Below are 22,862 nucleotides of genomic sequence, written 5' to 3'. Positions count from 1 at the left end.
ACAGTCTTTATACTTACATTTATTGCAGCATCCCCATGGTCACATGATCACAATCCAAGCGATTAGTGACCGGCTTGCAGTTATGATGTTGCAGAGTCCTGTGATTACATGATTGTAATTTGCAACTTTGTTTGCCAGTTTTCTAAGCAAAGTCAATGGGGAAGCCAGCAGGAGATTGCAAATGATGTCTAAGTGCTTATTTAACAACCCATGGTGATTCACTTAATGACAGCAACTGGAAGGGATGCAATTTCCATCGCTAATCAGGGAGGTCATGGGATGGTGCACTTACAATCATGACACTTAGTGATGGAAATTCAGCTCCCAATTATCATTAAATGAGGAATTCCTATACATAAAATGACAATGACAACAATGGTGAGGTCTTATGCACAGTAGCTAGATTGTGTTTAGAAGGAGGAGAATCTAAGCATAAAAGCAGCACCTGAAAAAAATTTTTTCTTAGATTGCAAAGATATGTTCTGATATATATACATATAACAAATTTAATTCCTGGATATGTAAAAATAACCAGTTGCTTTGGACTGTTCAGGCTTCTGAATGTTTATCAGTTCTTCACTGTTATCCTTTTAATGTCATTGTACATTTCCTATCAAGAAATCAGCATTGGGAAACAATCCAAATGAAAATTCTATGTGATTTTTGCTACATAAACACATTAGTCATTCTGGTTACCACTGCAAAATGCATACTACTTTCATCTCAGATAATATAACAATTCATAATTTACTCAATATGGATTTAAGAATACATAAAGTAGAAATAACATCAAAGTAATCTGTAACTGCCCTGAATTAACTGATTTAACCATTCTTTCATAAATAAACAAGTTATCTCTCTCAATTTCATCTGCAAATTGTATTTATCTATACATATCAACAACTGAAAACCATAAGTTAATCTGTTTCTAAAAAGGATTCTTTGATATATCCAATAGCATATAATTGTGTTGGACCACGGTTAAGACTCTTATGTTCAAAAAAGACTACAGTAGTTCTTGGGGATGCTGAATCAACATATAGAGCTTGTGTTTCACTGCTGCTCACCTTGATTCACTATTTAGAATGCCCAAAAAGTTAGGGAAGATCTCTTACCACTACTTAATTATTTTTGAATTTAGGATTCTATTTATAATTTTGTGAAAGGTCTGGGTTTATGCTTAAGGAATCAAGTCAGGTATTTATACTTTGAATGCTTATGGTACTAATCCCCTATCTCCTTTCAGGTCTGTTTTTGGCAGGTAAACATTGTTGTAGCCCCACACTGTAAAATATTTGTATCTCACACACGCTGCTTAAAAGTTTGTGAACTGTTTTAAATTTTCAATATTTCTGCGTAAATATGACCTAAAACTTGATCTGTTTTCCAGATGTCCTAAAAGTAGATAAAAGAGAACCCAATTTAATATATATATATATATATATTGTTTACCTATGTTGTACAACATCCAGATCTTCCAAGGTATCAGGAATCTCCATATGTTCCAGCCATTTCTCTTTTTCACTCATCCAAAGTTCACATGCATCAGTCTCACTTAATATAGTATAGAGATCCAAAGCATCCTGTAGCTTCTGCCTGCGCAGATCTGCTAGAGACACCACCTCATTATACATGGTCTGGATAGCCTTGAGTCTGTTCTCAAATCCTGGAACATCCCGGAATTCAGCTGGGAAGCTCTGTGCTTGCCTATTCAGGTTGTCCATAATTTTCTTATTGTTCGCTACCTCATCCAGGAGATCTCTGTGCTTTTTAACCAGGGCTTGAGTGGAATATTCATCATGCCCCACATCATCACTGGATACTAGCCGATTAGCATCTTGGAGCCAGGCCATCAAGTCATCTGCGTCTACCTGGAATTGGAAAAAGCTTTCTGCGTCGTGTAAGTTCTTCTTGCGGAAAGCTGCCAATTCCTGCAACTGGGCCCAGAGAGCTTTCATTTCCTCAATCCTGCTGCAGATTTTTGATGCTCCAAAATGCTTCTCAGCAATCATGCTTTCTCCCTCCTTGATGGTCTGCTTCAGGTGAGCCCCTAAGCCACGTAGCTCATCTTCAAAAGCTTTATGTTTCCTCTGTAAAATGAGGATACTGGTGAGGTCTTTTCCATAGTCCAGGGAAGAATAGATCTGCTCTTTCTCCCTGATCCAACTTTCAGCTTCATCCAATTCCCAAAAGAATTTCCACTGGCGCTTGGATTGCTTAAGATGAGCTTTCCTCTTTGCAGCTAAAGCAATCAGCTCTTGGTAGTATAGCTCCAGGAGGTTTACACGGTCACGAATAATTTTGGGATCGCATGGCTGATAACCTGCACACGGTATGTAGGCAAAAATTACTAGTTCTAACACAGAATACGCTTTCCTTTACATTAATAAAGTTATGATTTAAATTTTTGGGTACAATTCGTATAATAAATGTGAAAAATAACTGTCATTTTTGCTGGTTTCAAAATCTGGAAATGTGTGATTTGCAATTTGGAAGAGAAACAACGCAAACCAACCAAAGAATAAAAGGGGAAATATTTCAGGAATGGTGGTGTGCAACTGGCAACTTTTTATGGTAATTGTACTGAATATAAATATTTAATGGTACACAAAAAGTCTTAGTATAGAGATATACAGAGAATATAATTATATAATAATTATATCAGAAGATATAATTATATAATAATGAAACAAAATAAGTTCAGGGCTTTTTTTCCTTTCTTTTTCCTCTCTTTCAACTAGCAGCAGAAGCTTCTTATCAGTGATGCCACAAGTACTCTAAAAGTCAGGAACACTAGCAAAGCCAGCATTCAAACCACAATAACCCACTAGATGAATATTATATTATTCATAAATGCCATACTGAGTATATGTCATGTTCTCCATATAAGAAGACATTTCAGGAGGAAAAATTGAGACTGTGGAAGAAACGAGCAAAAACTGGCAATTACAATACTAAGCAACATTATGGAAAGCTTTCCAGTATCATTCAAGTTACATCATTCAGTCTTTGTGTTCACAGTTCAAGCAACCAGAAATCCATAAACAGCCAGCTATAGTTCTAAAGCATATATCCATCACCTACGATTCTGTAGTTTAGAATCGAGAGATATTCTAGTTGAATGTAATGAAGTATACAGCTAGCAATTCATTCAATCAATAAAAATATTGACAAGTGTATACAAGCATTCACTTCACACAAGCAGTAAGAAAAGAAACTTTCCAGAGACTAGATATAGGCTGTTCCTCCTCATCCCTTCTTCTTTTATATAGAAGTAAACACCAGCGAAATGCTCATTCTTAGCAATCTGGCGAACACTTACCATCTCCATTGGCAAATTTAAGGGCAGCTGCATTGACAGCATGAATCTTCTCTGCCCGAATAGCCATGTCAGCCTCCATCAACTTATGCTTCTGAAGCAAGTCTTCTGCTTCCAACAGATGCTTCCCAGTTTCAGGAGATGAAAGTTTTACCTGAAAAAATATAAAAAGAAACTGCATCTTCCTTTCTTTTAAACAACTAAATATGGAGGGGAGCCTTGACTCCCCCCCTTTTTTTTTTTTTTTTAGGAATAGCAGTTTAGGATGATCTTGGCAAAAAAGCAGGAACAGTCCATGTTTAAGAAAAATCATTTAGGGAAAGATAAATTTATTTTATGGGCACACATTTGTCTCTTCCTATGGGGCTTATAACATGGCATTCTGAATCCTATTGGAGAAGACACTTGGGAAGACAAATTTGGATGGAGAAACAGAGGCTCTTGAAACAATGGAAACTGTATTCCCAAATTGTACTCCCATGGGATTATACCCCAAGGTTCTGAAGCACTTGGTAGACATGATCTCATAACCACTGAACCATATCTTTCAAACATCCTGGAGCCTAAGGAACAACCAGATGACTGGAAAAGGGCGGATGTAGTTCCCATCTTCAAAAAAAAAGGGGGGGGGGAAGGATCCTGGAAACTACAGACTTATCACCTTGACATCATAACCAGTCATAACCAGAAACCAACATGGGTTTGTCAAAAACAGTTCATATCAGACAAATCTTATTGCATTCTTTGACCAGGTGACAAGATTAGTGGACCACCAAAATGCTGTGGATATAAGGTACTTGAATTTCAATAAGGCATTTGATACAGAAGACCACAACCTACTACTTGATAAGATAGAAAAATGTGGGATAGATAGCATCATCACCAGATGGATTTGTAACTGTCTGACCAACCGCACTCAACGTGTAATCCTTTTCAGGGGTAATGTCCGAGCAACTCCAAATTTCCCTATATGAAGAGGGATGAGAGGGAAGAAAGGAGAAGAGAGAGAAAAGAGTAAAGGAGGGGAGAAGGAAATAGGAAGGTTGGAGGAGAAGAGGAGAAGTGGGGAGAAAGGGGAGGAGAGTGATGAAGGAAAGAGAAGAGGAGAGGAAGAAGAGGGAAGTAGGAAAGAGAAGAAAGGAAGAAAGAAAGTAGAGAAGAGGGAGTGTGGATACAGTGAAAGGGGAAATGGGCGAGCAACACCAAAAGTCATGTGTATGTATTTATTTCATTTTATTAAAAGTATCTTATATATACGTGTAATCCTTAATGCAACTACAGATACAGAAGGATCTTGACATACTTGACCACTGGGCACTATCTAACAAAATGAAATTCAATGTAGAGAAAAGTAAGGTTCTACATTTAGGCAAGAAAAACCAAATGCACAGGTATAGAATAGGTGATGCCTGGCTGAAAAGCTGTAACTACAAGAGGAATCCTCGAATCCTAATAGACAGTCATCTAAATATGAGCCACCAGTGTGCTGCAGCTGCCAAAAAAGCCAACACAGTCCTAGGCTGCATTAACAGAGGATAGAATCAAGGTCACATGAAGTATTAATACCACTTTATAAGGTCTTGGTAAGATCACAGTTGGAATATTGTATCCAGTTTTGTCATCACAATATAAAAGAGATGTTCAGATTGTAGAAAGAGTGCAGGGAAGAGCAACAAAGATGATTATGGGATTGGAGGCTAAAACATATGAAGAACAGTTACAGGAATTGGGTATGTGTCAGAACCCATATTCTAAGGGGCCCCTTTTCTACCCTTAATTCTAACTCTACTCTTTCTACACCTCTGGGTTCTGCCATGCTCCTGGAAGGGAGAGGGGAAAAGCACTGCGGGTTATTGCTCTGTTTTCCTCTATTGCTACACTGTAACACTTTGCTGTTTCTGCACTTTCTCTGTAAACTATCTTTCCCCTTGATGTCAGCTAGAAGGGGGGGAGAAGAAAAGAATGCGCCTTCGGCAACTGGAAGGGAAGGTGTGAAAAGCCGACAAAACATCACTGCAATCCTGAGACAGCCTGGCATTATCTGCTCTTTCCCACAATGGACTTAACACCTGGGGATTGGCCCATTTGAACTGATTGAATGAACTTTGGGGTGGGGTTTGCTGGGGACACTTTTAACCTATTGATCTGAGCAGGAAACCGTCAGATCCTGTCTATTATGCCTGCTATCAGCTTCTCCTAATAAAAGTTCCTTTTGGAAGAAACTGCTTCCACGAGTTCTGCTCTCTTAGGATGAGGTTTTGAAGTGGGCCCTGACATTATGTCTAGTTTAATAAAAAGAAGGACTAGGGGTGACATGGTAGTAGTGTTCCAATATCTAAGGGGCTGCCACAAAGAAGTGCTTCTCCAAAGCACCTGAGGGCAGAACAAGAAGCAATGGATGGAAATTAATCAAGGAGAGAAACAACCTAGAACTAAGGAGAAACTTCCTGACAGTTAGAACAATTAACCAGTGGAATGACTTGCCTCCAGAAATTGTAGGTGCTCCAACACTGGAGATTTCTAAGAAGAGATTGGACAACCATTTGTCTGAAATGGGTTTCCTGCTTGAGCACGGGATTTGACTAAAAGACCTCCAAGGTCCTTCCCAACTCTGTTATTCTGTTATATCCTGTCAAATTATTAAAATATGCTCTACCCGATAGTGTTTATGAACAACCTTTAGAAAGTACAGCAAATTCAGAAGTAACCATGTAGCTAGCGAGTGCTTTTTTGATAAGGTGCCTTAATCAAGAAGCATTTCAAAGTAGCTTTCTAAACACCTTATAAAATGTAAGATATTTTTAGGGAAATGGCTAGCACAATCAATGCTGATGAAGTTGGTATCAGTCTGAGGTGTTGTTTTTCATGTGTTTTTTTTATCAGACTTTAAGTAGCCTGGTAACATTCCTTACATGTATCAATAACTTAAATCATTGTTATAATGCAGCACCTGAGCCTCCATCCCCATTTTCCAATTTATCTCCAGCAATCCACCAAGTCCTATCCAGGCCCCTCCTTACTTTCATCTCATCTATCCAGTCAATGCTATGCAGCATGTCCTGAAACAGCTGTTGCAGTGTCAAATTCATCTCCAGCCTCTGGCGCCGGGCTTGCAACAGTTCCAAGAGGTACTCCCATAGTCGCAGGATACTGTCCTTGCGAGCATTGATGCGCTTGATGTCATGGTAACTCTCTACCTCCAGTTCTTTGGCCACCTCTTCTATGGCCTGCACCCGTTCTTTATAGGCAGCTGTGTCAGTTTCAATGGCTTCATGCTTCTTCTTTGCTGCCTCCACAGCTGGCAAATCATTTCCAAAGTTATCCTGTCCCAAGTAAAGATAGTTTTGTCAGCAATATCTTCGCTGCCTGTTGTCACTCACACTGAACATCACAAAATGGAATGCATGCGTAAAATAACACAGCACAGCTTTTGGTGCAAATATGGGGTCTTTAATGGCCTGCTAACTGCTTGTTTGTAACTATCCATTATGGTAAACTGAAAGGATGGGCAAATAGATGCCGCTTTGCAGAGCCACCTTGACTTCAAATGTAGGATTGAAGAGGTGCTGCAATGCAAAAAAGAACCAGGGCACCACTTCACTTTGTAAATCTCCATTGAAACAGACAACTCCATAATCTGATCTTTAAACGCCTTGGACAATAAGTGATGCTCCTGCTCCTGTATGGAGAAGTACTGAACCACAAAATGGCATTATATGCAGGTCAATACTTTTATCCAATAAAAATCTGTTTATTAGAATTATAATTTATGAAACATTTGGTAATTCATTCTATTTTCAGGATAACACGTGATGCAAAAAATGGCTATACTGTATACAAATAGTACATTCAAAGTACGAAATAGGAAAGCAGGCCATTTTCAAAGAACAAAGGATTTGTGATATTTTGAAGACTCCATCGTAAATACATCTCACATGAAACTCACATAGCCATGAATATACTGCTGGTGTAATTTGATCAAATCAAGTTACATTTTATTATTTGCTTGATTTTTAAGGTAGCAAACAAACCAAATGATCCTTCCTCCTATTTTTCCTACAACAATCTTGTAAGGTGGGCTGGGCTGAGAGTGTATGACTGAACCAATGTCACCCAGCTGGCTTTTGATGTCTAAGATGGGACTAGAAAACTTATCACGCACAACTCTCTAAAATTTTAAGTTTTGCACCTATTTCTGGATTTATCCTCCATCTAACTTCCACCAAACTCTCTCCTGCTAACCCTCATTCAGAAAACTTCTTGCAAAAACTCAGAGCTTGTGAAAAATCATTTTATTTTATATATTAGATATTGATTACTTGGAATATCCTGGTGACTGTATATACTTGATTCATATATTTGATTATTCTGAATACTTGAACCCCAGGTGTAAACATTTTCTTTAAAAATCAATAAAATTAGTAAACTCCAGGATGTAAAATAGCTTTTTTACCACTGAGCTTTCATCAACTAGCTGTTGACATCATCAGAGTAAGAGCTGAAAATCCTATATGTGCACTTGTGTGACCGTTTTAATGGTCAGGACATAGAACGTATATATAGCATGTTCACCACACGCTCGCTCACGTTTAGTCCCAATAGTTCCGGCTTTGATTCATGTACATATTATTCAATGGGAGATATTTGCTCACATGTACACAAAATTCCCACATGGTTCTTTGGGAAGTTAGCTCCCCCAGAGAAGGAAATATTAAAAGGACAGAAAAATATATTTCCTCCAAGAATCTTAAAGAGACAGAAAAGCTTGCCCAGTTTTCCTTGATAACCCAGGTCTTCCTCCCCCAAGCAGAAGCCAGCTCTGTACAAATGCAGATGTAAACCATGAGGAAAATTGGAGCTAGAAGCTTAAGAAAAGACACCTAAAATCTACATACCCCACCCAAACTCTAAGAGTCATTAGCCCCAGCACCAGGGAAGCAGGATATGTTATGATCTTTGGTCATAATAGGACTAACCCATCACCATCAGAATACCAGAAAGGCACACCCAGACTCAGGTCAGAATACATGACATGGGAAATACAAAGCCACAACACAGGAAAAGGAAGCAACTTCAAACAAAAGGCTTCAGAGGGTATAAAAACCTACTACCCACATGTGCTCAGCCCTCTAGTCCAGTGGTTCTCAACCTTTTTAATGCCGCGACCCCCAACCGGTCTTAAGGCGAGGACTAAACCGGTCGTAAGTTGAGGACTACCCAACAGGTCATAAGTCGAGGACTTTCCCTGCCTGGGAGTGCCTCGCATGCGTGGTGCTGCCCACTGTGCCAGCTGAGGCGTAGCTGGCAAGCGGCAGAGACGGAGCAGGCTGACCACCGGCTGGGCCACCAGCTGGCCCAGCCCAAGGGAGGTAAGGCACCCACCGGAAAAAGGGGAAAAAATGGCAGACAGCCTTACTTGGCGACCCCTGTGAAATGGTCAATCGACCCCAAATGGGGTTGCGACCCATAGGTTGAGAACCGCTGCTCTAGTCTCTCCTCTTTACTGCCAGAACCATCTTTCGGTCTGGCTCTTCAATAAACTGCAACCTTCTTTCTAAAGCAGTCGCCATGTTGTTTATTTATCCCCGGCTTGGACGAACCAGGATGAAGACTTTTCTTTCAACAGTTCAGGCCACAAAGTGTGCCTGAATGTAAGTGTACTCTGAATGTAAGAAATAGTATTCCCCAAGATGACAAGCTTCATTCACATTTTGTGTTTCCATTAAAAAAGATAGTTTTAAAATAATTATTTATTACCAAGATACCAAAGATCAAAACGCATGTACTTTCTGGCTTTGGATTAAATGCTTTATGTGCAGAAGGTTTTTCAGAAAGTATATACACTGTAAAGTATATACACTGTAAAGTATATACACTGTATATACCCTGTAAAGTCCAAGACAGTTCTTTATTACCTGTGCCACAAGGCGCTGATTTTCACTAAGCCAGGTCTCTCTCATTGCGGCCTTGCGATCAAAGCGTCGGGCAAGTTGCTCCAGCTTTTCCTGCCTTATAAGCTCATTTCTCAGTGCTAGTTCCCGTTCATGCTCTGCCTTTTCCAACTTCTCCCAGGCCTGTGCAAATAAGAATACTTTCTAAATAAACTACAGAAATGTATGTGACTATTAGATAAATGTAAATCTATTTAACACTCATTTTCCATGCTAGCTATATAACTGCACAATATCTTTCCCAATCTGCCATTTAAAGTTTTCCTACAATGACACATGACAATATAGAATAAAATTAGAACACTATTAAGAGTTGGCATTTGTACTCTTTTACAATTCAGAACTTTTCTTGGTACATAAAATTCAAGACTGAAGCTGTATTCATTTACATGCAAACAAATGGCTTTCCCACTTTTCCAACCATCAAGCTAAGAATTAAGAAAGAGGGAGAAAAAACTTCACTAATTAAGGATGTAACTGTATTAAAAGGCTGTATCTTAGATACCCTGTTGATGTCAGACACGAGTTTTCCTTCATGAGGAGTATACACTTTCTGATTGTTTGCTCTCATTCTGGACTGGATGGTAAAAAGCAGAACTTCTAAGTTCCCCTTCTCTTGAAATCTAGAACAGACAAATATAAGAAAACATCTTTAGAGTCTAAAAGATCTCAAAGAAGAGTAATGTAATGCATGCAACCCTGTCACTGAGATACATTTTTCTGAATCAGGATTTCAACAAAATAATTAAAAAGTAATACTGTATTTGAAGTATCTTTTCAGTGAACTAATTAGTGTTTATTAAGGTGGCTATTGCAATTTATACAATAGTAAGGAAGGAGAGAAGAAAGCTGGCTTTAAAATATTGGAATTCAATCCCTTTAGAGGCATTGGCTGAAATCCAAACCTACAGAAAATTGAGACAGAATTTCTGATCAGTTCTTCAGTAGGAAAGGGAATAAGCAGTAATTAGATCATGCTTCTTGTTCCATACTGAAATAGTTAATTTGCGGCAGAGAAAGCCTCTAATTATATTTTTCATAATTTGCAGAAGGGATCTCACAAAAAAAAAAAGCATTATTAAGCATTCAGAGAAATCTGCATTTGTCACAATTTCTTCTTTTCACAGCAATTTCTTCTTTTTGCAAAAGGACAAGTACATTTGCTTTCCTTTGCTTTTAGCAACCCAAATGGATTTTGGGGAACCCATTTTTCAGTCAGCTATGTTTGAAATATAGGTAGTCCTCAACTTACAACCATTTGTTTAACAACCATTCAAAGTTAAAATGGTACCGAAAAAAATAACTTACAACAGGTCCTCTCACTCAAGACCGTTGCAGCAACCTCAAAGTCGCATGATCAAAATTCAAGCAACTAACAATTAGCATGATGATTGCACCATTTCAGGGCCATGGAAATCACTCTCTGTGATCTTTCTAGCCGGCTTCCAATAAACGGTCAATGGGGAAAGCTGGTTTTGCTTAACAACCACATGGTTCACTTAACAACTGTGGTCATAAGTCAGGGACTACTTATAGTACCCAGATTCCTCCCTTGTGGGATGCAGTTGTGTGGGGAATTATTAGATGGTAGAGCGCTTTTTCTTCTTCTTTTCAGTGTAAAGAAGTGCAGAAATTAGAGTATTGCCACTGTTTGTCAAAACCTGTTTCTGAGACTCGATCCACCATCACAGCAACAATTGATTTGAAACACTAAATGGGAGGTTTCAGCAGTAACAGGCACTTACACATTAGTGTGCCTAAGATCTTGCACATTTGGAAATTTTTCACTGCTGCTAATCCAGGTGGGTAGTACAAATTCAGGGTATTTGGGGCAATTCCACTAATATTTACTAAGAATTAGCTCTTAAGTTATTGAGTGGCGTCAACTGTTATGTTAGTACATATCAGACTGCATTCTGTGTAATGTATCTACATCCTAAGGCAGTGGTGGTGAACCTATGGCATACGTGCCAGAGGTGGCACTCAGAGCCCTCTCTGTGGGCACGTGCACTGCCGCCGCCAGCAGCTCGCACAGGTTGGGTGAGCGAGGGGAACAGGCTCCATGCATGGGCCAAGGGCAAGATCTGAGAGGGGGCCAAGATGACCAGCAGCGATCTGCTCTCCAACCGCAACCAAAAACAGATGGGATGGATAAGCGCATCCAGAGGTCTGCATCATGTGCCCCCCTACACCACCTGCTGCTGGAGGGCTGGCCCGGTATTGGCAGTGGGCTGCGGAGCCCCAGAATGCGCTGGTCAAGGGGCCAGCAGGCTGTGGCTGCTGATGGACACTGTTGGCCCCCATGAGCTCACTGGCCTCTGGGGGGGGTGTCAGGCAGCTGTCGCCCAGGCCCCTGCCTCGCCTTGCTCCATGGCAAAGGTACCCCTGCCCTGCCCCCTGCCTCACCCCACAGGACGAGCCTCTTGCCCACCGCTTCACCCACCAGACAACCTCTGGATCTCCCCCAACCCTGCCCAGCCCCCACAGGCGTCCCCCCACAAGCAACATTGAGGTGGCTACGACCACCCCACCATGGCCACCCAGTGGGCCACGCCCCCCGCCCCCGAGGGCATCACAATGTTGATGCAATCCTGGCACTTTGCAATAAATAAGTGGGTTCTGGGTTGCAGTTTGGGCACTTGGTCTCTAAAAGTTTCACCATCACTGTCCTAAGGGTTCTATTTCTAAAGCTATACCTTTCTACACATTTTACTTTCTGGAAGAAACTAATGTTAGGTGACATTTGGTTCACAAATTGTTACTTAACATCTTTGGAGGGAATGGAAGAGACTATTTCCATTCATTATCCTGAAATGAGCCGAGGTGGCACAGCAGTTAGAGTGCAGTACTGCAGGCCACTTTAGCTGACTGTGTTCAACAGGTCAGTGGTTCAAATCTCACCGGCTCAAGGTTGACTCAGCCTTCCATCCTTCCGAGGTAGGTAAAATGAGGACCCAGATTGTTGGGGGCAATGTAAATATATATATCTATACATTGCTTACTGGTGTACACCGCTTAGAGAGTGCTTGCACTTAAAGCGGTATATAAGTCTCATAAATAAATAAATATTAAATCAGATGATTTATTTCACCTAATTTTATATCAACATTCTTCAAATTCATTCAGTTTGAAACAAGAGAAAAGACTGCAGCTTGCAAGATATGTTTTTCTCCTTCAAGCCATCTCCTCACTCTTATTCATTACATCATCAACGACATGATGTGCTAATGTTTAACACTTCTGAAAGCCTCAGATCATAGCCAAATGAGTCACAATGAAGATAGGCATAATTTTCGCATCCTTCCCTCTCAGAAAAAGAAAAACCCACTTTCTTCCAGGTGAAAGTGCTTACTTGGGTGGTTTTTCTACTGTGCGATATGTACTGAAGTACTGGAGTTGCTGCTGCACGCCTGTCAGAGAATTAGCAAACTTGCGGCTGTTGAGATTAGTAATGGTCTGTTCTATCCACATCAGCAGGTCTGAAGCCAATCCACTGTATTTATCAATCATCTTCTCAGTCTCCATTGCATGGTCCATTACCTGAGGGTGGGGGGGGGAGAGAAAAACCAAACAACTCATACTGGGGCTCAACTGGCACATGCTGCTGCTATTGAAAATATGTTAAGTAAGACCTTTATGAACTTCCAGATCCGGCAGATGGAAATTTTCCAGTGTCAACAAGTTTGACTTCATCACATTAGAAATTCTGCAAGGCACGCAAGGGTGTCAAGCCTGATTAAGAACCACCAGCTTTAAGGCTCTAAAAGGAAAACTTTGACAGCTTTCATACTGGCAGCATTGTACCAAATGTTGAGTTGTTGAACAAGAATGATCATGCCCATATTCCATTCTCCAGTTCATAGATTTGCTACATTAATTTATATACAAATATATCCACACATTCCATAAGACAGACTTTCCTTATGTGGTATCCTTGAAGTTCAATTGAGATATTTCCTATAATTTCCCAAATTATGGGTCTTCCACCTTCTAATCCTACAGATTCAATTGCTTCAGCCTCCTGCATATTGGTGAACAGGAACCAATGAAATCTTGAGTTAGTTGTAAAAATAATAGAGTATATATGTATATTATGTATACATATATACATACGTAAAGTCCATAGCACTACAATGTAACCTGGTTTCTAGAGATTGAAGCAATGGTCCTGAGTTATTTGTAAAAATAATAAAGATAGATACAAACAAACAAATAAGTTCATAGCACTGTAATGTAATCTGGTAGAGATTGAAAACAGTGTAAGGCGGCAGCTAATTTTCCAAATAAGAGCTATACTGATAATAGCCACAGCAGTACTGTTGACCAGGCTTCTGTATAGTTTTTTTTTTTTTTTAAATGCAGTTGTGGACATGCATCATGAAAATAGACATGGGCTACAAAAAAGCCATGAATTTCCAGCCTGCTACTGCTTCCTTATCGTCTACCTTTGCTCAGATGATAGAAGGAATACTAAGAAACAATTCTAAAATATTAAAAATTATGTTGCTCAAGAGTTATATGACTGTGTTCTTACCTTTCCAACTCTTTTCCCTTCTACAGCAAGCACCTTCATTTTCGAAAAGTAGTGATAGAAAGCAACCACATAAGTGATAATGGATTTCTCATCTGGATTCTCCGTAAAAACATCTGAGCAGCAAATAGATTTCCAAGAGAAAATTATTTGTTTGAAAGCAGAACCTGACAGCAGATAGGAGTTTGGTCTGAACTATGTTGGAGAGATTATATTTTGGAGAGAGCTATACAATCAATAGTGTTCACCATGGGATCACTTTGTTGATTTCAAAGTACAAAAAAAACAGAAAGCATGGGAGTATAACTAGGCTAATAAAAACTTGTTTTCTAGCATGAACATTATTTATTTATTGGAGAATAATATAGAGAACAGTCCCTGATAAACAACCAAAAAGTGCAAATGATTACATTATTAATTATAATGAATCTATGGCAAAGATTTTTTTAAAAGACTTAAAGTAGCAACATACTGTACTGAATACCAGGACATGCATTTATTAAACAGACGTGATAGGTGAAATTTGCATGATGTAAGCATTACATACTGTAAATTAACTAGATTATCCAATATTACATGTACTCCTTGACATACAACAGTTCATTTAGCAACTGTTCAGTTACAACTGTACTGAAAAATGTGACTTATAATCATTTTTCAGACTTACGACCATTGCACATTCCCATGGCTGCATGATCAAAATTCAAATGCTTTACAACTGATTCATATTTATGACAGTTGCAATGTACTGGGGTCATGTGATCACCTTCTGTAACCTTCTGACAAGCAAAGTCAGTGTGGAATCCGGATACACTTAACAACTGTGTTACCAATTTAACAACTGCAGTGATTCATTAACAACTGTGGCAAGAAAATGGGGCAATATTCACTTAACAATTGTCTCACTTATCAACAGAAATTTTGGGCTCAATTGTGGTCATAGGTTGAGGACTATCTGTAGTTGCTAGAGACCCGTATTTTTCCTCAGTAATGAAGCAGAAGCAATCTGCACATACTCAAAGTAAAAGTTGTTAATGTTGGGAGCAGGATTATCATCAAAAATGGGTCAGAGATTAGCTATCAATAAATACAGGATTAGAGAAATGTATGACTGATCATAAATTAGCTATTTAACTATTAGTTGTAAATTCTATCTTGCTAATCTGATAATTATTTATATGTATAGATAAATTCAATATGAGAGTTTTTCTACCTTAAGAATTTTCTTTTTTATTATACCTACAAATCAGTAAAGCTTGGATTTGTTCTCTCTATTAAACTGAATTGGGAAGTTCAGCCATGTGTATTGAAGGATCATCAATCTTTTTGAGCATGTGAATAAAAAGTACATGGGTACAATCACAAAATGGCTGAGTCACATTACTGTAGGAAGACATGATGTTCTTAACCATAGTGCTCTGAATAAACTACAATAAGCAAAGTCCACACAACACACTAAACCATAAATCATGGCTTATGAACTACGATAACTTAATGAGTAGGAAGCTCATTTCAGAGATAAGGACTGGACAAATTTCATAAATTATGCCTAAATTAAACTTAAATACATTATTTGAAAATCAGTATTAATCAAGTTATTTTCCCAAGTAGGAAGATCTCCAAAATAGTTTACTTCAAATACATGAAGCTTTCCCAATGTCCCACAATATCAAAAAAACAAAACAAAACAAAACCCCTATCCTTCATTGTCAACACACAGAAGCATGCCTTTTTCATTTTTCAATCCCAATCTCTCCTTCCAATGCTTCCATTCAGACACACTGTACAACTGCAACCTTAATTATTATACAAACCCCTGCCACTTGCACACTTGTCCTCTTCTCAAAGGTTGCTTTTCATTTGTTTCTCTCCCTGCGCTAGCTTTCCTAGCTTCAGCTTCCCTTTCTGTTCTCATATTATTCCACTCCTCTGCTGAGTGGATTTTTCAATGGCTTCCATCTTTTTTTCCTTTCCTCCCTCCCCCCCCCCGCCCCAAACAAACTGATTCTCTTGCTATTACCTCACCTGCCAGTAACTTTTCTTGCTTTTATTTTAATTTCAGAGAAACGGAAGACTGAGCAGAAATGAAAAGATCAAGATTTGAGTTATTCCAGGCTCTTTTTGTTTAGAAAAATGCCCTAGGCCCCAGTGGAGATTAAATATACGTAGGGAGTGAATGAGCGCAAGATTTGAAGTCTGAACTCTGCTAATTTCCAGCTTTCGAAGATAAAGAAACCAGGTGGGGTGGAAGGGGCCTGCTGAGTGCCAAAGGAAGTGTGGGAGTGTCCACGGCGGATACAGCTGTGCCTGCAGGCATCGTGTTGCTTCACCCAGCAGTAAGGAATCAGAGCCAATCCTCTGACAGTCTTCTCATAATACTCTAGGTCAGATTTCCTTTTAAACATTTTCAAAAATAAAATAACTATGACAGGCTATTGTTAAAAATTAACACATTTTCATGTTAAGCAAAGAGAATGAAGGGGAAAAGATGATGACATGGAATGTTTTACAGAAATGCATTTATGGAAGGCAACTGAAAGAATGAATCTCTCAACAAAAATTCTATATCATATACAACATAGTTAATTTGTGACTACGCACAGCAGAGATATTTACTTAGATACTGAATCTCACCTTTCTATGATAAAAATTCAAGGCAGCTTATAAATAAAAAAATAGATCAAGCAAAATTAAAAGCAATTCAAACAAAAATAATTGACAAAATATCATAATTAAAAGTACTAATGATACTACACCTAAAAATGCAGAAGCAGAGTTGCTCTGACTAATCCTTTGACAATGAGGTGGTTGTATTGTGATCTGTGGGTTTTTTTTTTATCAAGATATACAAAATGTTATATTTATATTGTCTATTTATCTTGTCTGATTTTAACCAAGTTACAGACTTGGGAAATTGTACATTGCTCAGAGTTAATTTGATTGTAATGCTTTTAAGCCTAGTAAATAAAATAAATGCCTGTTTGAAAAAGAGCTCTGAAGTGGGCAAAGAGACAGGACTCATTCTCATTCATTTCAGAGGGCTTATATACAGAGAGTTTCCTGATAGCTTAAGAATACACTATTGCGGAAACAAACAAGTATCCATGTTTATAGACTGAATTGTTTCATGAACTTTAACAGGCAAATATTATGCACCAATTGCTTAGCTTCTGCTATCATTATTCTATATAATTCTTAACTTTGCCCTGTCAGCTCAATTCTCAATTTAAAAAGGCTGGCATTGAGCCAAGTGCACTCACCTTCTGGATCAAGAAGTTGTGTGATACCAAGTTGCCGCTCTGCTACACTGAAAGCATGTTCCAAATTGTGCCTGGCATTTGAGTGTTTCAATTTTTCAAAGTCAATTAGGTCAGGCCTAGAAATGAAGGGGGAAAAAAAACCCGTGTATTTTTAAACAACACAATATGGTACCAGCTCTGCTATGGTAAATTAATTTGAAATTATCAAATATGGTGTGCCCTTGATCAATGTTCCAGCCATGCCTGCATACCACTTCATCCAAAATCTTCTGCATCCTTCTGTTGCAGTATACGGACTACTGGGTCCTCCTTCCCCATGCCCTGTTTTGTATAATAGTCCTCAAACCTTGGGGTCTGTCAATATTTTTTCGGTGAAGATGGTGCAATTTTGGCTACATAAGCCACGCTACTCATTTCTGAGCATCAGAAATTGAGAGGGTGATACTAGTCAGTTTTGCACCTGACCTTGGAAGTAAGGAGGCAAAATTTGTATGGAGTGATGGTGGCTAATAAGCCTTTGTAGCAAGTGTGCGGCTATGCACTCTGGTGATTAGTCAAACCTAGACATTAGCAAAAAAAAAAAAAAAAAAAATTAAAAAGCTTAGATCTTTGTAGACTATCTTTACCTGTGCTTGTGAATAAGAGCGTTAAAAGCCAAACCATCCTTCCAGCTGGAGGTGAAGTTGGTGACATTAACATGGGGATAGCTATATTACAAAGATAAAGAAAGGGGACACAAACAATATCAGTCATAAAAAACAGTTACAAAATCATAATCTAATGAAGTATAGGATGCACTTTTCTCTAGACAAAAGAGCCACTTTCAGTTAAACAAGCCATTTTTAATTGGTATTTGGAAGTACAGATTTTCTGCCATTGGAAAAATGATATTTAGTTTGGGCGGATAAATAATAATTCAGATGGGCAACACTGGGTTACCTAAAGCACACAGGACATTTCTATCCATTCTGTCTATTTTACAACAGAATAAATGAAAAAAGCAGCTCATTTCAAGATATCTTTTTCCACGGAGAGAAAAAAAAACATGGTTCCATAAGTAACACCCTGCCCACGATGTTGAAAACAATTAAGCAGTTGAAGAGATTTTGACTGTTGCACAAGAAAAAGAAGAAGCTTGGGATTTGAAAGAAACAGAGGACCAGCGAAAGCTAAGTTGTTTTAATCTTGTATATAACTGTTTTTATTGTTTTAAATGTTGTTTTAACAATAAATAACTGGAGTATACTCTTCCCGGAGTTCGAAGATTGCATCATTGAACATATATATATATGTTCAATATATATAAAAGCCCTCTGGCTTTTAACACCCTGACGATGATGGCAGCAATATAGCCATCGAAAGCTTGGTTATTTATTTATTAAACATTTAATTGTTTTACCTCCTGGTGCTCGTTTTTATCTTTTGAATATATATAGATATATAGATATAGATATAGATATATTGTATATACGATAAGGGAGAAAAGTCTCAAATGCTCAATATCCAAGAGGAAGCCACAATCAGGAAACAAGAGGCATAGAGTTGTCAAGAATGCTTGTTATTGTTGTAGGTATAACAGAATCTAGAAAGCCTGACCAAATTTCTCTCTACTACTTCTTATACCAGTGGTGGCGAACCTATGGCATGGGTGCCAGAGGCGGCACTCTCTCTGGGCACACGTGCTGTTGCCCCAGCCTTGCCTCCCGCCACGACCCCCTCCTCACCAGCAGCCCCCTGAAGGATAGTTGCCCCTAAGCATGGCCCACGTGGAGCAGCGCAGCATAGACAAGGCTCTGCCCTCACGCCCCATCATGCACAGTTGATGCTGCAGGGCACGGGGAGAGGGCATGACTGCCATAGCGCTGCTGGACTGCCTGGGTGATCTGCGGCGGGCCCTGGAGGCGGTGAGTGGCCCTGCGGGCAGGCGGGGCAGGGGATGGGGGGCAGAGCAGGGGTGGGGCAAGGGGCGGTGCCACTTTTTGGGCACTCGGTCTCTAAATGTTTCGCCATCACTGTCTTATACCAAACAAAATCAGATGAGGGTCTCTTGGCTTTCTCTTGCTTTCTTCCTTCTTAGGACTAAGAAATATTTCCCCAACTTTCTTCTTCCTTAACAATTTGTTCATCTCTTCCCAGTTTCCAGGCTTAAGTTTACATTCCATCACAACTGAAATTTACTAAATGTAACCCTTCTGTCAATTTCAGTTCATTCCTTTAGCATCTCTGTGACTTCACCCAACCCAAAATTTGCAGATGATAAATAGTAACTTTCTCTAGCCTTATGCTGACTGGGAACTCTGAGTCACAGGTTTGTCTGATCTATCTGGAACATCAGGTTGGAGAAGACTGAACACAGAATAATATTTTAGGGGGGGGAAGTACACCGCCCCTTCTCCACATGATGATCAAAAGGATTGTTCTAACATCCAAGTCTCATTTTCAGATTTTTTTTAGCTGCGTTGTTCCTTGTATTCTCTTGCGGCAATTGTTTAAAACAATGCTGAATTCTACTGTGAGTTCTGCAAATATTATCATATTTCACATAGTTGAATCCATCCATACCACCTGAAACAGAATGTCAGCATGCCTAGAAGATGAACAGGAGAATTTCACATACTAGCTATCTTAATTCTTTGCTCTCTCCCTCCCCACCACTAACACTGTACTGTAATATTGGCAGAATATTTTTTTTTCAACCAATCTCAAACAAAAAGTCAAAAACCAATTTCCTTAAATACATTACAAATCAAATAAGGCTCCAAGCAAAGTACATTTAAGCACAGTTTTCTGTCTATGCGCTAGACAGTTCTGTCCTTGTGTTTTAATTTGATTGTTTAATGGTTTCATACTATCACCGACATGAACTGGGTGGAAACCTGGTCAGTTTTCATAGATTCTGTGTAGATTTGCTTAATATTTAGTATTTACCTAGCTGATACCATAGGTTTAATCAGCAAGTCACAATGTGTTTAGAGAGAGAAAAAATAGCAATATCATACCCTGTAGTTTTCATTTGACACCAAAGTAATAATGCGTCCTTTGCTGAACGGGTTTCCCGGCCTTCTTGAGTCTGAACAATGATATCCTGGATCTAAATTAAAAGGAAAAAATTCCACAATAATTGTAATTTCAGATGCTTATTTTGTGCATATTTTTATTTGTATAGCTCTGATCTTTACACATATAATCTGATAGAGATCTTACCATAAATGATTTATAGAAAGTTGGGTTGAAGAAAGGTAAAAAGTACTTGCTTAATTTCCCTTCATATTATTATAACATTTCCAAAAATTCAGTCCAAATTGCTTGAATGTGCCTTGTAAATGTTTATGATTGTTTTTTTATTGAACTATTTTTGAGATGTATTTTCTCTAAATAGATTATTTATTTACAAGTCACATATGGCTGTAATCCTCAAATATTACAATCTGGAAGAAACTCACTTTAATTTGGTGGAACTATTTTAAGATAAAGTCCTGAATCTTTCAAATGATTATGGTAATAGACAAAATTAACTATATGATCATTTGAATTATTTATTTTACAAATCCAATCACCTATTTTACAATTAAACTAATAATTTTGCCATCAAAATCAGTTTCTCCTCTAACCATTGGAAAAGACAAATTTGGTAGGGATTATCTTAAAACAACTGCATTACATAAAAATTATCTGCAACATTTAAATATGGAATTATCCCATTTTTAATTTTTGTGTCTGTGTTTTACAAAGGATCTCAGTCTTCTAATTAGTTCTAAATTATTCCTGGTTTATACAGTATCAGTGGGAGAATGGCCATGTTCCTCACCCTTGTAGCCTTGAATAAAACTCTTTTTTATATAATATTCTCCACAACACTTATTCCGTGCTATTTTAAAACTATTATATACTATAGATTGCTTGTTAATTCTGTCCAGCAGTTCTAATGAAAACAAGTTTGTTCAAGAATTTACAATATTATGTTACTCTTTCTTTGGAACTTCTCAATAAATTCTCATATCAATTTACAACATAAAATTAACAAGTGCTATAGAAATATTATGAAATGTAGCACAGAAAACCTGAAACATAATTACATTGGTGTGGTGTGCCTATTTAAAATAATGCACCCACTGGCATGATACCAACAAAAAAGGAAATCAGCCAACAGTTATTTCACTTTCCCAATAGTTGTGTTTGCAATTCTGAGGAATCAAACTGAACTCTGGAATTTTCTTCTGAGCAATTGTAAGACTTAACAGGCATACTCTTATTGAAAACTTTTCTCACCTTTCTCCTTGCATCATTAAAAATAAGTAAGAAAAAATTAGTGGGGCACAAATAGTTCAGGAAAGTTTTATCCACCAATCCTTCCTAATAAGAGAGAAGCAACTGATAGATTCCTCTAGCTTAACAAATGTCCTATAACAAATTCCCCCTCCCAAAAAATGTCATCTGCCAGCAAGAAAAACCACTGGTATTTTGAACACACGTATAGCTCAAGTCAAGTTGTCTAATTTAACACATACAGGTATGGAAGAACAGTGAGGAGGATTGAAAGCACTCTTCCTGCTTTACCCCATATAACTTGTCAACCAGCCTAACGTGGGGAGGAGGGGCACAGAATAAAATAGAAAGGTGCCATCAATAAAAGCAGCTCCAGGTTCAAATATGCTGAATGAGAATGGCACTGCCGGCAGCAAAAGTAGCTACTCCCAGAAATAGCTTAATAGGCATAATAATGTAGCAATAGAAAAAACAGCCCTTCTTGCCATAATAAAAACAGTAAACAGCACAGCAAAATCCTTTTTAGTAGGCAGCAGCAGCAGCAAACCTGTAATACATTTTCTGATGGCAGAAATTAGATTTTTTTTCCTTATTTAAATTGATCTCTTATGCAACACTCAAGAGAGAACTAGTCTTATTTTTTTAAAGATAAGTTTAGTTCTGTTTTAAAGACAATTAAAACCTGTGAATACAAGAAGCCCATGTAGACTTAGGAAGTGTTTAGGAAAATGCTGGCCAAACTTTACTTGAGCAAATGCCTCTGCAGAAGCCAAGAATGACCATGGAGGACAGCACTCCACAACTGCAGGGATAAAGATATGTTTGCAGCAGCAAGTGGCCAACAGAAGTCAGTACCAGCCTGTTAGCTGTATCATCAATTACACTGTAAATTAAATGTGCTAGATCCACACAAATTGCATTGAGAGAAGGGTGAAAATGCTGCTTTGAAAATAGCACATATTTTTTTATTTCCACTAATGTCAGAACAGACATGAATAACTGACTGATTTTTATCTGTGGCCCAAAGGCCAATATGACAGGAACTTTTATCAAACAACAGTTTGTGTACATATGTATGTTTGTGTATAAGTTCACATCTGAAATAATCGCTGATGACATTTCCACCAAAACCCTCTGTAGGATTTGAAAAATCCATAAAGAGAGTTTTTTTCAACAGCAATGGAACTGCTGCTTTTATTTGAAAAAAAAAAAAAACCCAAATACTTTTATGCATTGAGATCTTAGATTTCAGGAGTATGCTCTTTGTGCTTCCGTTGCCCCCTGCTTACAGCAGAATTTTCCATCCAGTAGTCATAAGAGCTGCTATTTTTCTTTTCTTTTTTTGGGGGGGGGAGGGGGAGGCTACCTTCTTCAGTTGCATAAAGAAAATATAGGACTAATATATTTACTTCAACAGATAATGAAGTTCCAGCTACATCAGTCTTTAAACTATGGTGAGGCTGGGAATAAGCAAATGTGTATCTGAAAATTCCCTATTGTAGACTTGTCCAGTTTCCTACTAATGATTCTGGAAA

General features: G+C 38.4%; 1 protein-coding gene across 6 annotated transcripts in view; it reads right to left on the bottom strand.

The window, feature by feature from the left end:
* The window catches only part of SPTB (spectrin beta, erythrocytic), a 126,790-nt gene that overhangs the window by 50,009 nt on the left and 53,919 nt on the right, over positions 1-22,862 (bottom strand). For all 6 annotated transcript variants that reach the window (XM_039354343.1, XM_039354346.1, XM_039354344.1 and 3 more), the window contains 10 exons: positions 20,061-20,152; positions 17,688-17,768; positions 17,062-17,177; positions 13,805-13,917; positions 12,623-12,810; positions 9,776-9,893; positions 9,235-9,393; positions 6,340-6,642; positions 3,323-3,473; positions 1,453-2,323 (listed from right to left, as the gene is read on the bottom strand). In XM_039354343.1, coding sequence (XP_039210277.1) covers positions 1,453-2,323; positions 3,323-3,473; positions 6,340-6,642; positions 9,235-9,393; positions 9,776-9,893; positions 12,623-12,810; positions 13,805-13,917; positions 17,062-17,177; positions 17,688-17,768; positions 20,061-20,152 — 2,192 coding nt within the window. The remainder of the gene's footprint in view (positions 1-1,452; positions 2,324-3,322; positions 3,474-6,339; positions 6,643-9,234; positions 9,394-9,775; positions 9,894-12,622; positions 12,811-13,804; positions 13,918-17,061; positions 17,178-17,687; positions 17,769-20,060; positions 20,153-22,862) is intronic.

The sequence above is a fragment of the Crotalus tigris genome, unplaced genomic scaffold, assembly GCF_016545835.1.
Source record: "Crotalus tigris isolate CLP2741 ecotype Arizona unplaced genomic scaffold, ASM1654583v1 scf7180000018550.1270297659:1495590, whole genome shotgun sequence".
Classification (NCBI taxonomy): Eukaryota; Metazoa; Chordata; class Lepidosauria; order Squamata; family Viperidae; genus Crotalus; species Crotalus tigris.
This window is presented reverse-complemented; position numbering and strand designations above follow the sequence as displayed.